Source organism: Furipterus horrens, unplaced genomic scaffold (assembly GCF_987537825.1).
Source record: "Furipterus horrens unplaced genomic scaffold, mFurHor1.1.pri manual_scaffold_8, whole genome shotgun sequence".
NCBI lineage: Eukaryota > Metazoa > Chordata > Mammalia > Chiroptera > Furipteridae > Furipterus > Furipterus horrens.
The window spans coordinates 88,237,528-88,257,756 of NW_028327178.1; the positions used below are offsets into that span (position 1 = coordinate 88,237,528).

The following is a 20,229-nucleotide window of genomic DNA, read 5'->3' on the forward strand; positions in this document are numbered from 1 at the left end:
TATGCACTCTCTCACGCATCCATCCATCCAGGCACTCATCCTCTCTCCTTCCTTCCCATCTATCTGTCTTCCCATTCATTCATTCATTCTCTCATCCTCCATTCTCTCATCCTCCATCCTCCCATCCTTTCCTTCCTTCTCCCATCAAGCCAACAAATATTTATTGAATGTTTTCATGGGCTGGGCACAGGAGTTACATTGGTGAGCAAAGACAACACCTTTCTTGTCCCAAGGCAGCTTCCAGCGCAGTGGAGGTGAGGGATGTTAACTAAGTAATCACAGGGTTAATGTATAATTGCAAATATTGGAAATGGTGACAAGGAAACAAAGGAGAAGTTCTGGGCAGGGTTGTTGTGATGCTGTTGAACACAGGAACTTGGCTTAGTCTTTGGTATGGAGGACAAGCAGTGTTCTAGGAAGAGGGAGCGGCATATGCAAAGGCCCTGTGGTTCATTCCAGGAACTGTCAGGGCGATGGGCAGAGAAGTAGAGTACAGGGCTGCAGAGCTTGGTTGGGGCCAGCCCACACAGGGAAGGCTTGCTTCTGCCTGGCACTGCCTCCTCCATACCCTCTTTATCTGATTCATTCACACACATCCTTTAGTTCTCAGCTCAGGGATTTCCTTTTCAGGAAGCCTTTTCTGCCCTGTGTAGACAGAGTGAGGCCTGTGTGAAAGGCTCACTAAAGCCCTGGCTGGTGTGCCTCAGTCAGTTGGAGCGTTGTCCCAGAACTGAAAGGTTGCGGGTTCAATTCCTGGTCAGGGCACATGCCCAGGTTGCGGGTTCAGTCCCCAGTGTGGGCACGTATGTTCCTTGGTCTGGCTGAGCATGGGAGGTAATTGGTCAATGCTTTCGCTCTCTCTCTTCCTCTCTCCCATTCTCTTTCTCTAAAAGCAATGAAAAAGTGTCCACGGTGAGGATAAAAAAAAAAAAAAAAATTAAAATGGCCCACTACAAGGTTACTTAATTTTATGAGGAATACACCTGAGTTTGACTTTGCCATTTGATTAGAGACCAGATTTGGTAAAATTATATGCTAATTTGTAGGTGTTTATCCAGGAGAGGTGCAACTGACTTCTAGTCTCTTAGAAAAGATAACTCCAAAGGTATGATTTGTATCGTCTTGTAGAACATTAACCAGTTTTATATGTAATCTAAAAATCTTATTCTATATTCCTTTTTCGAAAGTCTGTAAATGCCCACTTACTCTTGGAATCAGCCGCCCCCTCCTGCTGGCTCGCTCATTAATGTGTTCGTTCTGTAGTCGTATGTATCATGCTTTACAGCGTCCTGAGAGCCGCGCGCTGGCTCCCCGTTGTCCTAGCAGCACTTGCGCACGCATGGGGATTACCAGATGCTCTGGCTCCTTCACAGCTCAGGAGCTCACAGGGATGTGGCCTATCTTGTGTCAACACTGTAGCCTCCAAATTTTTGCACAGGGTCAGGTTCTCGGTAGGAGCCCGAGAAATAATTATTGGCTGAATGAGGGATCTTGAGCTTATCTCCTTACTGTTCTGAGCCCCAATTTTTTCTGTGAAATGGACACTATAGCACCCATCCTCCACGTATAGGATGTAAAGGTTCAGTGAAACAAAGAATTCAGGTGCCAGGGATCCTGTCTGGTACATGGTGGTCTTCAGTCCCCCTTCACCAGGGGCTGGATCTTAATGGTAGAAAATGAAGTTGGGGAGGTCACGGTCTGGTTGGGAGATACTAAATCACTGCGCGGTGACTCACTGTGAGGCCAGGGCAGTCACAGGTGGGTCCACCTGGTGTTTGATGGGACAAGAAGACTGGCCTGGCCAGAGAGTCCAGTCTGGCCTGGGGAAGCACAGGGTGCGTCCTTAAAAAGGTCAGGTGGGATGAAGAAAGAGGACCCTGAAAACCAGGCTGGGGTGTTGGATTCTCCAAGGTTGGGAAGAAAGAGCCCAGACTAATGAGGGAGGGAGGGACTTGATACAATTATTTCAGCCAGGAGAGGGGGCCACCATTGTTGCGCTCCTCTGAGAACCCGGCCTTAGAGTGTGTGTGTGTGTGAATGTGTGTGGTTTGTGGGAGTGTGTAAATGTGTATGTGTGTGGGTTGTGTGTAAACGTGTGTGTAAATGTGTGTGTGAATGGATGTGAATGTGAGAATATGTGATTGTGTGTGTGAATGTGTGAGTGATTATGTGTATGATTATGTGTAAATGTATGCAAGTATGGGGGTGTGAGTGGGGGTGCAAATGCATGTGTGTGTGAATGTATGTGGTGTGTGTGTGTGTGTGTGTATGTGTGTATGTGTGTGAGCTGACTGCCACCTGCACCACGCTGTTGCCAAGGGTCTTAGACCTAGATTCTATTTAACCTTCAGTAGAAGCCCCTGAGGTGCACACAGCTCCTGTCCCATTTCTCGGGTGGCCAAACCAAGGCTCAGAGGTGAGGCTGTTTGCCCAAGGTCACAGGGTGAGGACTGTGTGCAGCTGCTTCTACAACCCTGGGGGGAGGGGGAGGGCATCGGGTGAGTGGGGAGAGTAATGAAGGGAGCCTCAGTACATGAGGAGATGGCAGACAAACGGTTTATTCTTGTAGCCAGCCTTGGTCTTCATGCCCAGTTTGGCACTTTTTCTTTTGCGGTTTCATGTGCTATTTTGGTCACTGGGATGCTATCTTTCAAATGAACTCAGCAACACTCCCCGAGGCCCCCATGGAAGCCAGGCCCTGGGCGGGGCTTAGGGACCAAAGATAAAGCGTTGACACCATCTTGAAGAAACTGTCAGATGGGGGAGGCATCAAACTTGGGGTGGGATCCCCACGGGGACAGGGCATCAGTTTTTTTTTAAACTTTGAGGTATAACTTACACATAGGGAATTGCAGACATGTTACTGCTGCGTGGATGGATTTTTACACCTGCAAACCCCCACGCAGCAGCCCTCAGATGGGGACACAGAGCATCCCATCACCCAGAGGGCCCCTCCAATCACTGACCCCCTCCAAGCATAGCCTCTGTCACCAAGGTTTCGCCTGTGTTTGAACATCTGGGGCACGTGTGTTTTTTGAAAGCATTTACAATGTCATAATCTTGCATTCAGAAAACGGATCTGGACTCTGGCCAAGCACCTGGCTGTGGTTAAGGGATGAATGCAGTGGGGACCCCGGTGGTGGCAGGCCAAGCCCTGGAGAGGCCAAGGGTACACCTGCTGGCTGGTGGCCAGGCAGGTGACCAGGACAGCCCTGATGTTCTAATCGTCGGGGGTGAGAACATGCGATGTTTTCTGGCTCCTTGTAGAGCTCAGTGCACCCAACACTGTCTGAGGGCCCCACTGTCTCTCCAGCAGCCCCCAGGCCCCCTCTGCCCACTTAGTGCCCACCCACACCCACAGCTGCACTGCTCCCTGCAAGGCGGCCCTTGAATAAGACATATAGTCTCTCTCTGCTCTCATTTCTCTGTTAAACAGGGGATAATCATAGTGTCTACCTTGTAGGTTTGTTAAGAGAATGGAGTGACTTGATATTAAATAAGTTAATATTTGTACAGAATTTAGAGACTGTTGATACACAGTAGGTGCTTATGTAAAAATTAAATAAAATAAACAGACTTGATCCAAATTTAACTGGTGGGAATATGACAGAAGACACAGGGGCTTTCACATTGGGCATTAGAATCATGAGGAAAGACATTTTCCTGATTATCATATAAAGTGGGCAGGGGCCTGTGGGTCCTCGTGGAATCAGGGGCCCCTACTGTTCTCCTTTGCACACGAGTCACCCAAAGGAGGTGTCTGATAAATGCCAAATGCCTGACTGATATCCCGGTGGCCAGGAGGAGGGTCACTTGGCTGCTATCAATGTTCATTTCTCCTGCCAACCTGCAGCCCTGGAGATTTGAGTCGTGGAGAAGCCAGGCCCAGGTGCCGCATGAAACCCATCCCTCAAGTCTCCTTGCCCGGACACACGGCTCTTCCTTCTCCACCTTCCCAGAAAACAGCAGGCATTTTCCCGCCCACTCAGCCTGGATGCATGCCTGGAACACCTCATCCCCGCAAGCGGCATACAGATTTCACAGAGAGCTGAGTTCTCCATCACAGCCGAGGCCGGGGCCTCTGAGCGCTGTGGGGGCGCTTTGCCTCAGATGGTCCCTGGTCCCTGTGAGCAGGAACCATGCCAAGGGCTCTGGGCTCAGGGATGGCCACAGGTGCTCTTATGAATCCGAGTGCAAGTCCCTGATCAACTAAAGATACCTTGTGTGAGATTGGTCCTGTTACATGCATGTCTTGAGCCTCAGTTTTCCTTCTCTGCAAAATGGGCAGGAGCTCTGCGGATGGAGACGAGAATTAAATGAGGCAGCACAACGTGGCGGTGATGAGCTGGATTCCTCAGGTTCAAACCCTGGCTCTGCTACGGGACATTGGGAAGTAACTTCTCTGTGCCTTGGTCTATTCATCTGTAAAATATGGACGAGAGTTCCTACCTTACATGATGGTTGGGGGATTAAATGAGTTAATAACTGTAAAGCACTTGGCATATTACTTACCGCGTTGCCTAGTCAGTAACAATACATGACGTATTGATACTAGCTCAGAGATTAGAAGTCGGGCAGTAAAGTCAGAAAGCTGGAGTTTGAGTCTCAACAATATCACTCATTAGCTGTGTGACCCTGTATAAGTTACATGACCTCTCTGTGACTTGTTTATAAGGGAGGCCAATAATATTACCTACCTCAAGTTGGGAGGTTTATAAGAGCTAATCAAAGAAAAGTGCCAACATTCAGTAAGCAGTAAATATCATATAATTGCAATTAATATTATTAATATACCAATGGAGGGGAGGTAAGGAAGCTAACACATTGCGCACCTACTATATACTAGCACTTGGCATGAATCATCTGGGCAAGGATGTTCTAGGACCAGCATTAGGTTTCTGCACTCAGTAGAGAAGGAAAGTGAGGTTCTGCTTGTTCAAGGTCCCATGGGTGGCGAGGGGAGAACAGAACCCCAATATGCAGTTTTTATGTGGGAGGAAGGAAACACCCAATGCTTAGGGAAGGACTGAATGTCCTAAGCACAGGGCTGGGCATCCACAACTCCCTTTAATCCCCACAGTAACCCTGGCTGAGGGCATTTCTATCCTTACTGTGCTGAAGACGGACCTGAGTCTTAGAGGTGAGTGGTTGGCATTCCTGCAGCTACGAAGTAGCAAAGCCGGATTCAAACTCAGTTATGTCGGAATTCTGCTATGCAGGTGTCTTGGGCACAACCCTACCCTGACTCCCTCTGAGCAAGGGAAACAAAGTTTTGTGTCTATGTAAAACCCAAGATTGAGGACCAAAGGCCACAATCATTGCCAAGCCCCAGGACCACATGTGATCCTCTCCCCCAGGCTCCTGGGCACAGGGGGACACACTCAGAGAGACAAGGACACTCAACACCCAAAGGGGTTGTTGTTACCCAGAAATCTTTATTACAAAAATATTTTGCAAGCCAAAAAGTTTAAGTTGCAACTATGTACAAAATGGGGCCTGTTTCCTTCCCAGCAAGTCTTAAAATAAACTCTCCAAACCACGCTCCTTCCGCACTGTTGTTTCGACCTCTTCCTTTTCCTGGGTTCAATACACAAGGTACGAGAATCTCCAGGCTGCCAGTCTGCAGCTAAAACTACACGGCTTCCTTGGCCTCATCCCCTTAATCCCCTTCCAAAATTCAAAATTAAATTAAATTAAAATGGCACCACGAAAACATTCTTTCAAGATTCTGTGTGAGTGTGTGTGTTGCATTCTCTCTGGGCAGCAGAGAAGGAGACAAAGGTTCACAAGCCGACCTTTTGGAATTTGGAAATAGCTCGAGCCAGGTGGCTGGGACATTCTGCTCCCAGGTGCCATAGAGAAACTCTGGTTCGTCGGGCCAAAGCTGCCCACATGGCCTGTTGGCTCAGCTCATCCCTGGATGCCATGATGTAAAACATCAAATCACTGTCCCCCAGAGAGCTGGGTCTGTGCTGAGCGTCCAGAGTTCCACCTGTAGGACATGCGGACAGGCAGGACAGTTCCGGGTCTCTCTTGCTCTGATGGCCTGAGCCAGCCATCCCTTGGGCACCAAAACATCTGGACCCAGGCAGCAGTGGGCAGCAAAGATTAGTGTCTCGGCTCTAAGACCGAATACAGAGCTGCAGCGTGCAACACTTGCTTGCCCTGGGCCCAGCCAGGCTCCCGCACCAAAATGGAAGGGTGGGGGTCATGGGAAAATGGATCCCAGCCTCTGCCCAACCTCCTGAGACAGAGGGACAGAAAGGTGGTCATGGGTGCCCAGACTGCCTGTCTGTCTTGGATTTATTCCAGTTTGATCCCGAAAGGGTTTGAGAGCCGAAATGGAAGATTCCTTTTGCAGAGATCAACTCAGAGAGTGGGAAGGGGGGAAGGTGGCTAAAGGGGTGGAGAAAAAAGCCAGGCACAGCTCCCTACCCTGCATGGCCCTAAAGTGCTTATGAGAAATGGTGGGGCGGGGAGGGAGGCATCTTTTCCTCTCCCCTCTTTCCAGGCGAGCAGACTGAGGCATTAGGTCTCGACAAGACCGCAGGGTAAGGGGGGCAGCCTGGAGCAGCACTGGCAGGTTCAGACTTACCACGCTGGGGGCAGGAAGGTTGTAGTACCAGCCACGTGGCTTGGTCGAAAACGTGGCCAATTTAGTCCTGGAGAGACGGCTAAGCATCTCCATGGAGCAGCCAAACTGGAACCTTCTTCCCCATCCTCAGGGCTCTGGGACATGGAGGAAAGACACTTTCCGCTGCGGGATATTCTCTCCAAGGAAACCAGCTGCTAAACCTTGGACAGCACAAGACCCAACCATGTACTTCGACACATGACAAAGAGTCAAGATAATGCTGCCGTTGTTTTAAGAAAAAAAACAAAACAAAACACCACAGATCAAATTTTCTAACACCTCAGGTTCAAGATTGCACGTTTCACATTTATCAATAATTTACAGGCGTCCACAGCGAGATGTTGCTGAGTTAGTGCTAGCTGGAGGAAGCAAGCTCAGGTCTAGAAAGGAGAGGCAGGTCCGCATGGAGTGTCACCGTCAGGATGCCAGGTCCTCAAGGAGTCTTGGAGGGCAGGAGGAGGAGGGCCTTGTTACTCAGTCCTTGGTGGTGGAGGATTCACTGGAGGGTCCTCTACTCCCCAGGGCGTGTGACTTGTCAGTCCAGGGATGCAAGAGGCCAGGACGGCTGGCAGCAACCTCACTTGAGTCTCAGGGTGCAGACCCAGAGATTTTTTCTAGCTTCTCCATGGATGGGACAGTTTAATCTAAACAGAACTTTTTCCAAAGCCCCAGCTGGATGGTGGTGGTGGTGGTGGTGGTGGGAGGAGCAGGTGGGGTTTTCCTCCTCCTCACCTTGGAAGATCAGGCTGCAGAGCATCAAGGAGGCTGTCAAGAATCACTAAGACCATGACGAAGACCCACGGTTAATGGAAAGGAGCATGAGAGCAGCTCTGGCTGGTTCCCAGGTGGGTTCCCCGGCTGGTCTGGCAGCATCAGCCCCCATGTGTGGCAATGTGGGGGGCTTTGGCCACCCTGGAAATGCTGGAGAGCCAAGCGGGCAGGGGAGACAAGAGCCAGCCTCATCCTTGAATCCCAAGACCTGTGCCACCCCAGCCCCCTGGGAACTGGGCTGGCTGCCCCACATGGGACAGGAAGGCTCACAGGCACAAACCCAGAGACCACCTAGGCCCTGTTCACTTCCTCTGGACCTGGACGCTGGCATACTCTGAGTGAGACGGCTCGGGCTTGGGGGCTGACTGCTTGGGGACCCGGTTGAGGTGGACCATGTCCAGGTCAGCATAGGTGAGGGTGTCCTCTGGCGCAGGCTGTTGGACAGCCTGAATGCTGGCATACTCTGTGTGGTTGTTGGACTCAGCAGCCCGGGGGGCCGACTTCTTTCTCTTGGGCAAATTCAGGTCGGCATATGTGATGTCATTGTTGTCCTGGATCTAAATGAGATGGAGAGAAGGTCATTCTAGGTCCCCTAGCTTCTCACCCACTCTTCAGTACCAAGTCTGGATGTTTCTGTTTCCTCTTGGCCCCCACTTGACTCAGCCATAATTCACACCAGCTCTTCTCTGGCTGAGGTTACCTGCCTCCAGCCTTACCCTTCCAATTCACCTCCCTCCTCCACAGCCTGAGAATCTTCTTTAAGGCCACTGTGGTCACCTCCCAGTCCTGGCTCAATGTCACCTCCTCCTACTGTTCTGTCATGCCTTGTCAATACTCCTACCTCTGCCTAGCGTCCATCCCCCATCCTTGTAATGAATTCACCCCACTCTGGACGTTTAAGAACAAGCATGACTTCATCCTAAGACCCTCCCATTGCCAGGGCTCCTTCTCTGTGCTTCCTCAGCCCGTTTCTTCATTACAGCACTCACCACATAGGACTGTATCTTTCTGGGGGGACATTCATTCATTTACTTGTTTATTCAACAAACATTCGCTAGACATTTGTTATGATGCAGAAACCAAGGCTGACACAGAAGAAGCCGGATTGGTGTTGAACAAACGAATGAATGAATGAATGGCAACAACTGCAGCCTCACTCGGGGTGAAGCTGGGGACTGGGGGACAGAGAATAAGGGCGTGCGAGAATGAGACCGGTTAGGAGGCTGGCAAAGGTGCTGCAGTCAGAAGACTGGAATTGGAATCCTGGTTCGGCTCTCTAGCTGAGAGGCTGTGGGCAATTCACTTCAGCTTTCTGGGCCTCAGTTTCCCCATCTGTAAAGTGGGAATAATCATCGTACCTACAGCCAGGGGCGCTGTGAGGGCTGGGTGAGATCATCAGGTAAAGCTCTTAGACTGGAGCCTGGCACGCATTGAATGAGCACATTGTGTTCAATAAATGGTCGCAATTGTCAGCCACCCAGCAAACCTGAACACTTATCTCCCATGTGCTAATCTCATCACCCACAACTACGCCTTAAAATTACCCATCAAGGATGATAAACTGCTTCTTCTGTGCCTGGCACCTACACTGCAGAAGCGGAGAGGAGCCGCCGACAGGGGGAACTCCTGACTGGCGCATAGTGACAACTGTAGATCTCGGTTCCTGATGGCTGTAAGCACCTTGCTGTCACCTGGATCGCGTTATTTAGGCCCCATCACAATGCTGCTCAGTAAGAATGACGTACCCCATTTTACAGGTGGAAAACCTGAGAACCAGGGAGGATAAATAATTTGGCCAAAATCATGCAGCTGGAGAAGAACTGAAGTCTGTTGGCTTCTAAAGCTGTGGTCTGACCACACAGCTCCTCTGTCCCAAACCCTGCACGCTCCCACTTCTCCCGAGGAAACCTGCACCGACAGCACTAAATGCCGTCCCTGGCACGGGTTGGCACCTGGTCCCAGGAATCCCAGATACAACACTGCAAGTGCCACAAAAGGTGGGTCATGACTGCCCTGCTCACTGCTCAGTGCCTGGCACTTAGTAGGTGCTCAGCAAGTCTTCACTGACTGAATTTTGTACAGGGTTCAGCAATCAGTTCTTTTTACCATCATTCTTTTCCCAGAAGGTTCCAGAAGGAAGTCCAGAGGTAAAATGACTGGGGAGAAGGTCCCCTTCTCCCATGGTTGGAAGTTGTCTTGTTCTAACTACCATCTGAGCTTGTGCCCAGGGCCACAGGGGGCAGGAGGAGGGCAGGGGTGCCGTGCTGGGTCAGGAGAACAGAGCATAACATTTTGGCCTACAAACATCATGTCTTCTACCAGCCCTGATTCTCTTCAACAGATTATCTCTAAGATGATGACAACAGCCAGGGAAATGTCAAGGACAGCTGGCGTCCTCTTGTTCCAAGTTCAGGGCAGCGCCTGTCTCGTTATAAGACGCAGGGGAGCCCTCTGCCTCCGAGGTCTGACAGCGTCAGCCGCTATGGAGTAAGAGGCTAGGTTTCTCGGAAACAGGCCAGCCACGCTGCCTGAGAAATGTCCTCGGCACTGGCGAGGAGATGTTGCCAGCTGGAGGAAGCGTGTCCTCTCAGGAGGTAATTAATAACACAAGGTCTTGCTATCAGAAAGAGAGACTGGCTGTGCGGTATGTTACCCGGTGGGAGAGGCACGAGGAGGAGCTAGGAATGAGCTGGGCAGGGTGCTCCTGGTGGGGGGATGGGCCTGGGCACAGGCACGCAGGCAGGACAGCGCCACCCACAGGAAGGAAGGCTGCAGCCTGCCTCCATTTACATAGAACACACTGTGAAGGGTGCCCCCTGGAGTTGTGCAATGGGTGGCAATGAGTCTGGGAGGTGGAGAGTCTGGGAGGTGGAGACTGGCATCCTGGGCTAGAGCAGAGGGAGAGGGTGTGCAGAGAACAAGGGGAAAATGAGAAATGTAAAGATCCTCCTCCCTCCGCACCCTCCCACCCTGGGAAAGGCGTCTTAATTTAGAACAGAATCTGTAACTCCAGCTGGTGTAAGAAAATCACACCATCGAGTTTCCCAGGAAGGGCACCTCACCAAGGACTGTACCTGGGTTATTTCTCTGGCGTTCTTCTCGGGCTCATGCAACCTAAAAAGGAAAGAGACACACAGATAAAAATATCCTCCCTATCTCAAGCGCTCATGTAAATTGATAAGAATAACACTGAGGTTCCACTTCCTACATGGGCGGAGGACGTGGATGAGCGTTTCACAACAGAAATACCACTGCTGATCAAATGTTTGGACAAATGGGTTCATCTCACAGAAAAAGGAATTTTAAGCAATGGACTACCAAATTTTGGGGCTATTCTATTGGCAAGGATCTTTGAAAATTATAATAGTTGGTGCTGGGGAAGATATGGTGAAACTGACATTTTCATATATTGCTCATGGGAAGAGCAGACCAGCACAGCCCTTTTGGGAAGCGGCTTGGTCAGCCAGATCAAGAGCTTGGAAGGTATCCTCATTTTTTGATTCATAATTGCATTTGAGGAGAATTCAAAATATTGACAAAGCTTTATGCACAGAGGCACTGGCACAGGGCAGGGTGGGGGAGGCAGGTCTATATCTTATAGCTCTGCCAGTTGGGACTGGTTAAGGAAATTAGGATGGACTCATAGATAAAGACTTGAAAGGTTTATGAAGAGGTTTCTTCTTTCTTTTTTTACTACAAATGATTACATTAAAAGATAACCGAAAAAACAAAATTCTCAGTGGAATGATCTCAATTATGAAAAATGTATGGATAACACTGGAAGGAAACACAGTACAATGCTAATAACAGTGATCTTTGGGTGTTATTTTTCTTCCTTTTAGTTTCCCATATTCTCCAACTGTTCCATGGTATACACATCCAGGCGTTATCATTAAAAAAGAAGAGGGAACAGCCAAGTGTCCTGGTTAATCAAAGAAGCCATTCATGCACTTGATTCTGTAATTGCAGGCCATGGCTTAGCTCACTGCAGGGTCGTAATCAAGGTAGTGAGCAAAGCAGAGCCTCTGGTTCTGCAGGAATTGTATAAATTCTCAAGCCGCAACTCTGGGGATGTTAGCCTGGATAATGTCAGAAGTAAGCAATGGGGCTTGGCCAGTGGGATTATTTGGCATGAGTGCTTGGCTCAGAAGGCAGTTCTGGGGCATGATGTGCCCAACATGGCCACAGAAACAACCCTCTAGGAGCAGGGACACCATCTGGTAAGGAAGATCATATAGATCTACCCACATCCCAATTGCTTCCAATTCTTCTGATGCTCCCAGTGCCTCTGGTTCAAGTCCAGCTCATCATCTGGCTCATAAGCCCCATGGGGTCTGGCCCCTACTGAACCCCCAGACTCATTCATGGCCCTGTTCTCATTTCCCCACTTATCTACCCATCAAATATTTCTTTTTCTTTCTTTCTTTTTTAATCCTGAGCCGACGACATGCTTAGAAAGGGAGGGAATAAGAGAGGGAGAGAGACATTGATGTGAGAGAGAAACATCGATTGGTTGCCTCTTGCACATGGCCCGACTGGAGACCAAACCTGCAACCTAGTATGTGCCTTGACCAGGAATCAAACCTGTGACCTTTTGGTTTACGGGATGATGCTCCAACCAACTGAGCCACAACAACCAAATAGTTTGAGAGGGCTACTTGATGTGACATACTTTATGTACCAACAACAACAGCCTTGAATGACCCTCTTGACCGCTTTTTCTCTTGGTTCACTCATGTACCATTCAAGACTCAAGGAGGCATCATGTCCTGGGGAGGCTTCTCTGACAGTGATGGACTCACTGGGCTGAACCTCCATGACAATTTCAAACCTTCTTATCTATTTTCTCATCTGATTTATATGTCTGTCTGTCTGCCTGTCATGCTTCCTTACCAAAAAATGCTCAAAATGCTCAAGAGTGACATGGGATGAATGTTAGTCCGACTGCCCCGGGGCCTTTGCACACTCATTCTTCCTTGCCTCTTCATCTAGTTCACTCCTTCTCTTCCCTCAGCTCCTGTTTCAAATAGTCCTTTCTCCAGGAAACCTTCACTGAGCCTCCCAACTCCTTTCTCACCGGTTTCCTTTCTTTCAGAGCAGTGTTGGAGACTGGAAGAAATTATTCATTTTGTGTGTGTTTGTCTGTCTCTTCTATGGTCTCTCCTAACTCAGTGAGTGGCACTGCTGTTATTCATCCCTGTGCTCGGGCTAAAGAAGTGGGAGCAATCCCTGAGTCTCCTCTCTCCTCCTTTACAACCCATTTCTAATCTACCACAAGGCTTGTTGACTCTGCCTCCAAAATATTTATCAAACCCAATCACTCGATCACCTCCACTATCCTGGCTCCCTAGGATCCTGAGGTGTCTGCTCCCTATGTTCTTGCTTTTGTTCCTGTCCCTCTGCATATCATTCTCCCACTCAAAACCCTCAACCCCTTCTCCCCAACAGTGAAGTGTATTTCTGTATCCTGATGGGCAAGGCCCCCATGATCTGCCCCTAACCTCCCATCTCTCTGCCCCTGGCTCACTGCACTTCAGCTGCCCTGGCCTCCTCCCCGTTCATGAACATCCCCAACTGCTCCTGCCCCGGGGTCTTGGCACTGGCTGTTCCCTCTGCCTGGTCCACTGGTCACTATTGACCCAGATATCCTCAGAGTTGGTGCCTTCTCATCCTTCAGCTATTTTCTAAATGTCACCTCCTTAGAGAAGCCTTCGATGATCACCCACCACATCCCAGCTCCTGCTCTGCTCTGTGCCCAGCTTTATTTTATTTAGTCAGCCCCTGTATCACGCTGTGTATTAACCTCCTGGCTTGTTTGGTCACCTGCCTCCCAATGGACGCGGGTCTCCATGAGGACAGGGACTAGGCCCATCTCTTTCACCACTGGAGCCCTGACACCCAGTGATGGGCTGGCGCATCGTTAGCATGCTATAAATATTTAAGGAATGAATGAATGAATGAACATCTCTCTCATTGGATCAAAAGTGCCACGAGACCGGGGCTAGTGCCTTTTTTGCTCCCCTTTGCAACCCCCCAGCTGAAGGCCTGGCACTGAGCTGGGCTCAATCAAATGAATAAATGGAAGTATCGGGGAACCCCTAAATATCCCGAGGATAAACGCAGCGAATGTCTGACAATGAACAAATGGCCAACAGAATGAACCCCAGTGCCTAATTAAGGGAGCAGACACATTCACTGTCGTCTGAGCTGAGGAAGATTACAGACGATGTTCTGCCTGAACGTTCCTAACCTAGGGAGCTGGACGCAGCCAGTCCCTCCACCGGCTCCGCAGCCTGAAGGGCCCCTTTGAGCTCAAAGCGGCGGCATCTCCCTTGGCACCCGCCCTGCGGTGCTTGGTGTTACCCACACCAACGTCCTCCGCAAAGCGTCTGATCCCAGGCAGCCCAGCGGAAGCGGCTGCTACAGGGGAAGCCACCATTACCGCTTCCTAGCTATCGCTTTGGTTTAGAGAGATGAAAGGGAGCAAGCGATCTCCGGCTCCCTGTGTGTAGGCTCACGCTGGAAAAATTAAAAAACAGGCAGAAAATGGCTCGCTTCTCTGGGGAAGAAGAAATAGGCAGCAAGAGGCACGGGCACAGATGAAAAGCGTCAGCTTCGGTGCCAGCGGACTCGGAAGGGAGTCGCGGTGCCAGCACTTACGAGCTAGGGGATCTGGGGACGTCACACGAGTCCTCTGAGCCTCAGTTTCCTCAACCACCCAGAGGGACAATAATAACCTCCTAGAATGGGGATTCATAAAGTCTGGCTCGGGAACAGCGCAGCATCAGGACCACCTGAGAACTTGTTAGAGATACAAATTCTGCCTCAGAAACTCTGGGGGTGGAGCCCAGAAATCTGTTTTAACGAGCCCTCCAGAGGATTCTGCTACACACTCAAGTCTGAGAGCCACTGCTCAATTAAATTGGGATAATAGTAAATCATAGGGTTTTTGTGATAATTAAAGTTACCTTTGGGCTTATATAGGCAAAGGCATAGATCGGTTCCCAAGACCCAATGAGAGCTCAATAAATGTTAGCTGCTGATGCCATTATCATTATTATTATTGACACTGCCCTTTTCTTCCAAAACTTATTGTCTAATTGGGGAGATAAGGCAAACCAAAAACAATGACCACAATAAAAACAAAAAAGAGAGATACTTTCATATTCGGGGTCGTGAAGCCACTGAGAGGGAGAGTTTTAGGGACTCAGAGATGGAGGAGCAGGAGATTGCTATGGTGGTCTGGGATGGCGTTCATTCATCCATTCATTCACTTGTTCATATAACAGACGTTTACCGGGCACCTATTCCATTCCAGGCCCGGTGCCATGTTCAGCAACTATTAGCAGTGAACACGAGGAACATGACCCAGTCCTCAGGAGGGATGGGTTATAATCTGGGGGCAAGTGCAGAGAGCACACCAGGATGTTAAGCAGGGGCACCAGGAGAATTCACAGGAGGAGCTCCCAATCCTGGGGAGATACTGCCCCCACAGGACCCAGAGGAAGAGCAGGAGGTAACTGGGTGAAAGGAACAGTGCGCACTCCAGCTTCCATGTCCCACAACTCCAGGGGGTGCTGTTCACAGAACCCACTGTGACTGCTGCCCCCTGGAGTCGTGGAGACCCTGGGTGGTGAGTGAGCAGGGGTGGGAGAGCACATCTCAGAGAAAGGAGGGCAGGGCATGAGGGAGGAACAGAAGGGGGTGCAGGGTGGCTGAGCCACAGAATGCCAACACTGGGGAGTGGCCAGGAGTGAACCCGTCCATGTCAGCAGGGGCTGGACCACGAGGGACTTGAGGGCCTCAGTAAGGCATCTGAGTATCTTGAGAACCATGAGAGCCACTGAAGGTTTTTAGGCAAAGGATGGAAGCCAAGTCTTGCCCTTGTAAAGGAGCATACTCGGTGTGCACACACACAGCTCGGCCACTGCCCCAACCTTGGAATTGTCCTTGACTCTACATCCAATCCATCAGCAAGTCCTCTTAGCTACACCTCCAAAATATATCCAGAATCTGATCATTTCTCAGGCCATCCCACCACCCTGGTCCAGGCCACCATCACCTGCTTGGACCACTGCAGAAGCTGCCTCTTGGCCTCTCTGCCTCCACCCTCACCTACTATAGCCGGGTCCCCACTTGACACCCGGTGATACTTTTAAAACAAAAGTCAGATCATCCCCCTTCTACGGCTCCTTATCCCATTGGTAGTAAAATCTGAAGTCCTAGCAGCCACAGGCCCTGACCACTGGCCTCCACTCTAGATCCTTAGTTCCTGCTCCATAATTCAGAAATCCACAAAGCTGTAAAAAATTGAAAGATTTGCAAAATCCATTTGGTGGAAAAGCTGACCTAAACCAACATGAAGATATTTATACTTTTTATTTATTGCTCTTAGTACAGATGTTCATATATTTCCAAGCAGGTACATCCATGTAGTAGATTATGGGGTGCTGCTTCTATTCTGCTCAGGTGAACATTGGGGGCCTCCCTAACGCTAACAGGTTCAGATGAATAACACATCTGGCTGCACGGGTTTCAGCCAAGGGCCCGTGCACCTGCATCTCCTGCCCTTCCTCCTGGTCCTTCTGCCCCCGCCACCCAGGCCTCCTCCGTGCCTCCCGGCCCATCCCACCTTGGGCCTCAGCTGCACCTGCTCTGTCACCGCGCACACCTCTGCTTCATAGCTCCCTAGCTCCGAACTCTGCTCACATCTTCAGAGGCCCTGCCATAAATCTCCACCCCTTTGCTCTGTTTGATTTGCCACCACCTGACATGACATCATTTATCATTTTACCTCTGCACTTACTGCTGCTTCTCTCACTGAGATCTGAACCCAATTTAGGTCCAGACTGATTTTTGTTCCTCGGTGCCCAGAAGAGAGTTGGCACAAAGTAGGGACTCAGTAAAAATCACTGAAAATATGACTCAGCAAACTAAGGCACCATCTGTGACATAATGTCACTGTCTTAGCCTCCAACCAGGGCACGGGCTGCGGGAGGGCATAGATGCCTTCTATCCTGCTCACCCGGTGTCCCCAGGGCCACCCGTGCCAAGGTACTCAGTAAATATTTAATGAATGAAGGAAAGAGCAAAGTATACAACTTGGATCGGGGGATGGTGTGTGCAGGAGGCTTCTGCCACAATCCAAACAGGATTTCATAAGAGCCTCGCTGTCTGTGGACAGCAGGCAAGAATTCAGTGCGTCTGTGCACGGAAATCCCCTCAAATCCCTTCATTTGAGACAGTAATTAACAACGGGCCTGGCATGAGGAGCTTACAAAGGAAAGACACAGAAAGGTTGACTGGCACAGGTGAGGGGGTCTGTGAGTGTGGATTATGCTCTTCAGCTCAGGGGCTGTCAAACAACTAAATAACAATTGCAAAAGCATGCCAGCCAGCGATGCACTTACCTTGTAGAAGAAGTGGAGCCCTTGGCTGAAAGAGAAAAGAAACAAAAGCCAGTTATTTAACCTAGAAACATACTTTTCTTATGTAATTTTTTGGGGGGATGGGCAAAGGTTTGCCTCCAGTGACATTGGGAGGAATTGTTGAAATCATATCCTCCCAATCATAGGACACCCCACGCTTACCCCTGTGGGGTGCTCCATTATCTCCCATTGAGGAAGACCAGCTGGAGCTGGGCCTTCCTGCTTTATCACCTCTGAGAATTGCCAAAGGTCAGATCCCAAAGCAGCCTTCAGTCTGGGAGGGGCCCCCTGCCCTACCTCTGGTCTGGGTTCCACCACATTCCTCACCTGAGGCCCTGCATTCAGCCTGGGTCCCAGTCATGGCCTTTCACTGCAGGAGAACAGATTCTATCTAGCAGGGCTGTGAGCTGGGGGTGTGGGTGTGAATCCCACTTCTGCCACCAACTAGCTCACTGTGTGATCCTGGATCGGTCACTTTTCCCCTTGGAGCTTGGATTTCAGTTCTCTAACTCACAGCATTGGGCTGGACACTCATTTACTTTCACGTCACCACTTTTCCAAAAAGGATCTTGGGAGGAAAGAAAGGGTCCATCTGGTGCAGGGATTTTTAAACCTATGATATGGGGCATCCCACAGAGAAGCCATTGGGGTTTGCCACCATTTGACTTGAATTTCACTGCAAAGTTGTAATTAAAAAGCAACATGCACACTCAGACGTGCTCTGCACCTCATGTGACCAGGCTGGAGGCTGCCACACACAAACATTCTCACTGCTAGGATAACGCTCGGTGCCTGGGCAGGCCCTGGATTTCTAGGTGAGCGGGTACCAGTTGGGAAGGTTGTAGCTCAGCATCTAATGTCTGAACGGAGGCTGGTGGTTGCAAAGTGCTGGGACATGCGATGTCTCAGGGAGTCCAATGACTGACCACCCCCATGGCACAACAGAGAAATTGGGTGAGTCCTTATGGTCACACAGCTGGTAACCAGTAGAACAGAAATGACGATATTTCAGTGCATTGAGGTAGAGGATGAGTGGCCCTTCCAGGGACCAAGGAGAGAAAAGGAGGCATCTCACTAGGGTGGAAGTGATGTGCAGTGGTCCCTGGAGATGCACTGCCAAGGTTTTGAATCCTGACTCCACCATTTACCAGGCGTGAGGTCCTAAGCAAGTTCTGTAACTTTCTCATGACTCAGTTTGCTCATCTGTAAAATGGGGTTAATAATACTGCTGTAGACGTCTGTGGTAAGAACAGTGCCTGACACATCAGAAGGGCTGAGTGGGTGCTGGTTGTCCCTGTCCCTGAAGCCTGTTTGAGGGCTGGGCTCTCAGGGGTTGGGTGGGCTGCCCCCATGTCTGCAGCTCTCCAGGCCCCCATTCCTCCTCCTCTGGAGCATCTGGCTCCTGATGCCTAAGTCCCTAGTAATGAGCCCACGTGTGCTGGCAGTGACATGGTGCCCAGGGGTGAGGCTCTGGACGAGGGGCTGGGATTTCACTAACGGCTGCTGTGAATGGTCCATTTAATGGGCTGGCTTGTCACCCTTGGCAGGCAAGGAGTCCCTCCTGTGTGGGGAGCTCCAGAAACGTTAGGGAAACCACTGGATAGATCACTTGCTGAAGCCCTTCCAGATTCCAGAGACATGGGGCCTGACTCTAGCCCTCCTGGACGGGGAGCTGGAGGCCCGGCCAGTACTCACAGCTACATCCTTCCAGCAGGCCCAGGAGGGAGGCGCACCCTGGGAGCAGAGGTAAGGGCTGCGAAGGAGATGTGGGACTGAGGCACAACATGCCCCCTGGGGCCAAGCCTGGGGATCGGACACCGAGAGGCAGCTAAGGACAGACTTCCCACTTCGCAGCCTGTGGCACGCGGTATTTCACAACCAGCATTGTTAAGAGAACTTAGTATAAAAGATGACAAAAAACAAAATATCAGAGTCCTAATTTTATCTCTAGGGGTGCATATGTGTTGGGTTGAAACGTGAAATGTATTTCTATCACTTGTATTCAAGTAAGTTTCAGACACACTTAAAATTGGCTTAAAATTGTTTCCTTCAAGAGTAGGAAAGAAAACTTGTATTTTCTGAGGCCTGAGAATGTGTTAGAGCTGTTGTTTCACAGGAGCTATTTTGGTTTTATAACTATCCTTCAACACAGGCACTGCTATACCCATTTTACAGGTGAAGAAACTGAGGAGTGTGGAGACCAAACTGATTGTTTAGAACCTATAACAACCCTGGTTTGTCTGACTCCAAAGTCAGAGGCCTCACCACAGCCAGAGCTACACAACTACACACCACGCACACAGGGGACGCTGTCCTGGATTGGAACTTGTACCCTCCTGCCACTGTGAGGGGAGTTTTCCAGGGAGGTGGCTCATGCTTCTGGCCTCACATACAATGCTGACGACAGGAGCGAACACTTATTGAGCACTTGCTCTGTGCCAGGTACTTTCCTAACCTTTTACGTGTAGTCACCCACTTAGTCCTCCAACAGTCTTGCAAGTAGGGGATGGTGGTATCGCTACCCTCTTCCAGTCCCCTGCCTCGGGGCTGGGCATGTAAGCTGGGCAGGTAAGAGAAAAGCAAAAGCTTGCCAGGGGTTCCTGGGAATAGTATTACCTCCCTGAGACCCTCCTGCCACCCTGCAGCTCCGTTTCCCACCTCGACATGAAGAGGTGGGGCCTGGGGCACAGGTGACCACCTTGCAGCCATGAGGGGAAGGTCGCAGAGGGACCCACCCAGGTTCCAGCCTGGTGAAGGTGTCGTGCAGCCATGGCACTGCTACCTCTGGACTTCCTTCTTATGACGGCAAGTGACTGGACATCCTCGTGGCCTGAGCTGGGCAGAGCCTGAAGCACTTCTGCGGCCTCTCCCTTTGGAAAGGACAGCTTGGGGGCCAAGTTCAGGGGAGGCAGCAGAGAATCCACTCACCTTTCTTCTGTCGGATTCGCAGGAGGTAGAGGGCAGCAATGACCAGGGCCACCAGCAAGGCACACACCACGCCCACCGCAATAAAGACATTATTCAAGCTGTTACTATTACCTAGGGACAAAACAAAATAGAGGTTTCATGCACGCAAATTAAAATCAACGAGAATTACAACCCACAGCCTCCTTTGACCAGTAGACGGGCGTCATTAACTGAGAACACCTAGCGGGGTCTTCTCAGATGTTTTGAGCCACATGGGCATGTTCATGGTCCCCACGTGGGTCAACAGTGGTAGCATCTGAACCATGCCGAGCTGCTAGGAGGGAAACTGTTTGGTGCTGAAGCCATAGTGGGAACCAGGCTGCAGGACGTGGGCACAAATATCAATCCTGAGAAACAAAAACAAGTTCTTCCTCATCTGAGTGAACCACGGTGGCCATCTTGATGGCACAGGTCCATCTGAAACTCTTG

At 50.3% G+C, this 20,229-nt stretch overlaps 1 protein-coding gene across 1 annotated transcript in view; it reads right to left on the reverse strand.

Annotated features, from left to right (window-relative positions):
• Positions 1-5,415: 5,415 nt before the first annotated feature.
• The window catches only part of LOC150003340 (tyrosine-protein phosphatase non-receptor type substrate 1-like), a 42,236-nt gene continuing 27,422 nt past the window's right edge, over positions 5,416-20,229 (reverse strand). Inside the window, exons 7-10 of the mRNA XM_090286147.1 lie at positions 19,762-19,872; positions 16,816-16,840; positions 10,480-10,519; positions 5,416-7,962 (exon numbers count right to left, since the gene is read on the reverse strand). Of these exons, the coding sequence (XP_090142273.1) occupies positions 7,708-7,962; positions 10,480-10,519; positions 16,816-16,840; positions 19,762-19,872 (431 nt within the window). The 3' untranslated portion in view covers positions 5,416-7,707. The remainder of the gene's footprint in view (positions 7,963-10,479; positions 10,520-16,815; positions 16,841-19,761; positions 19,873-20,229) is intronic.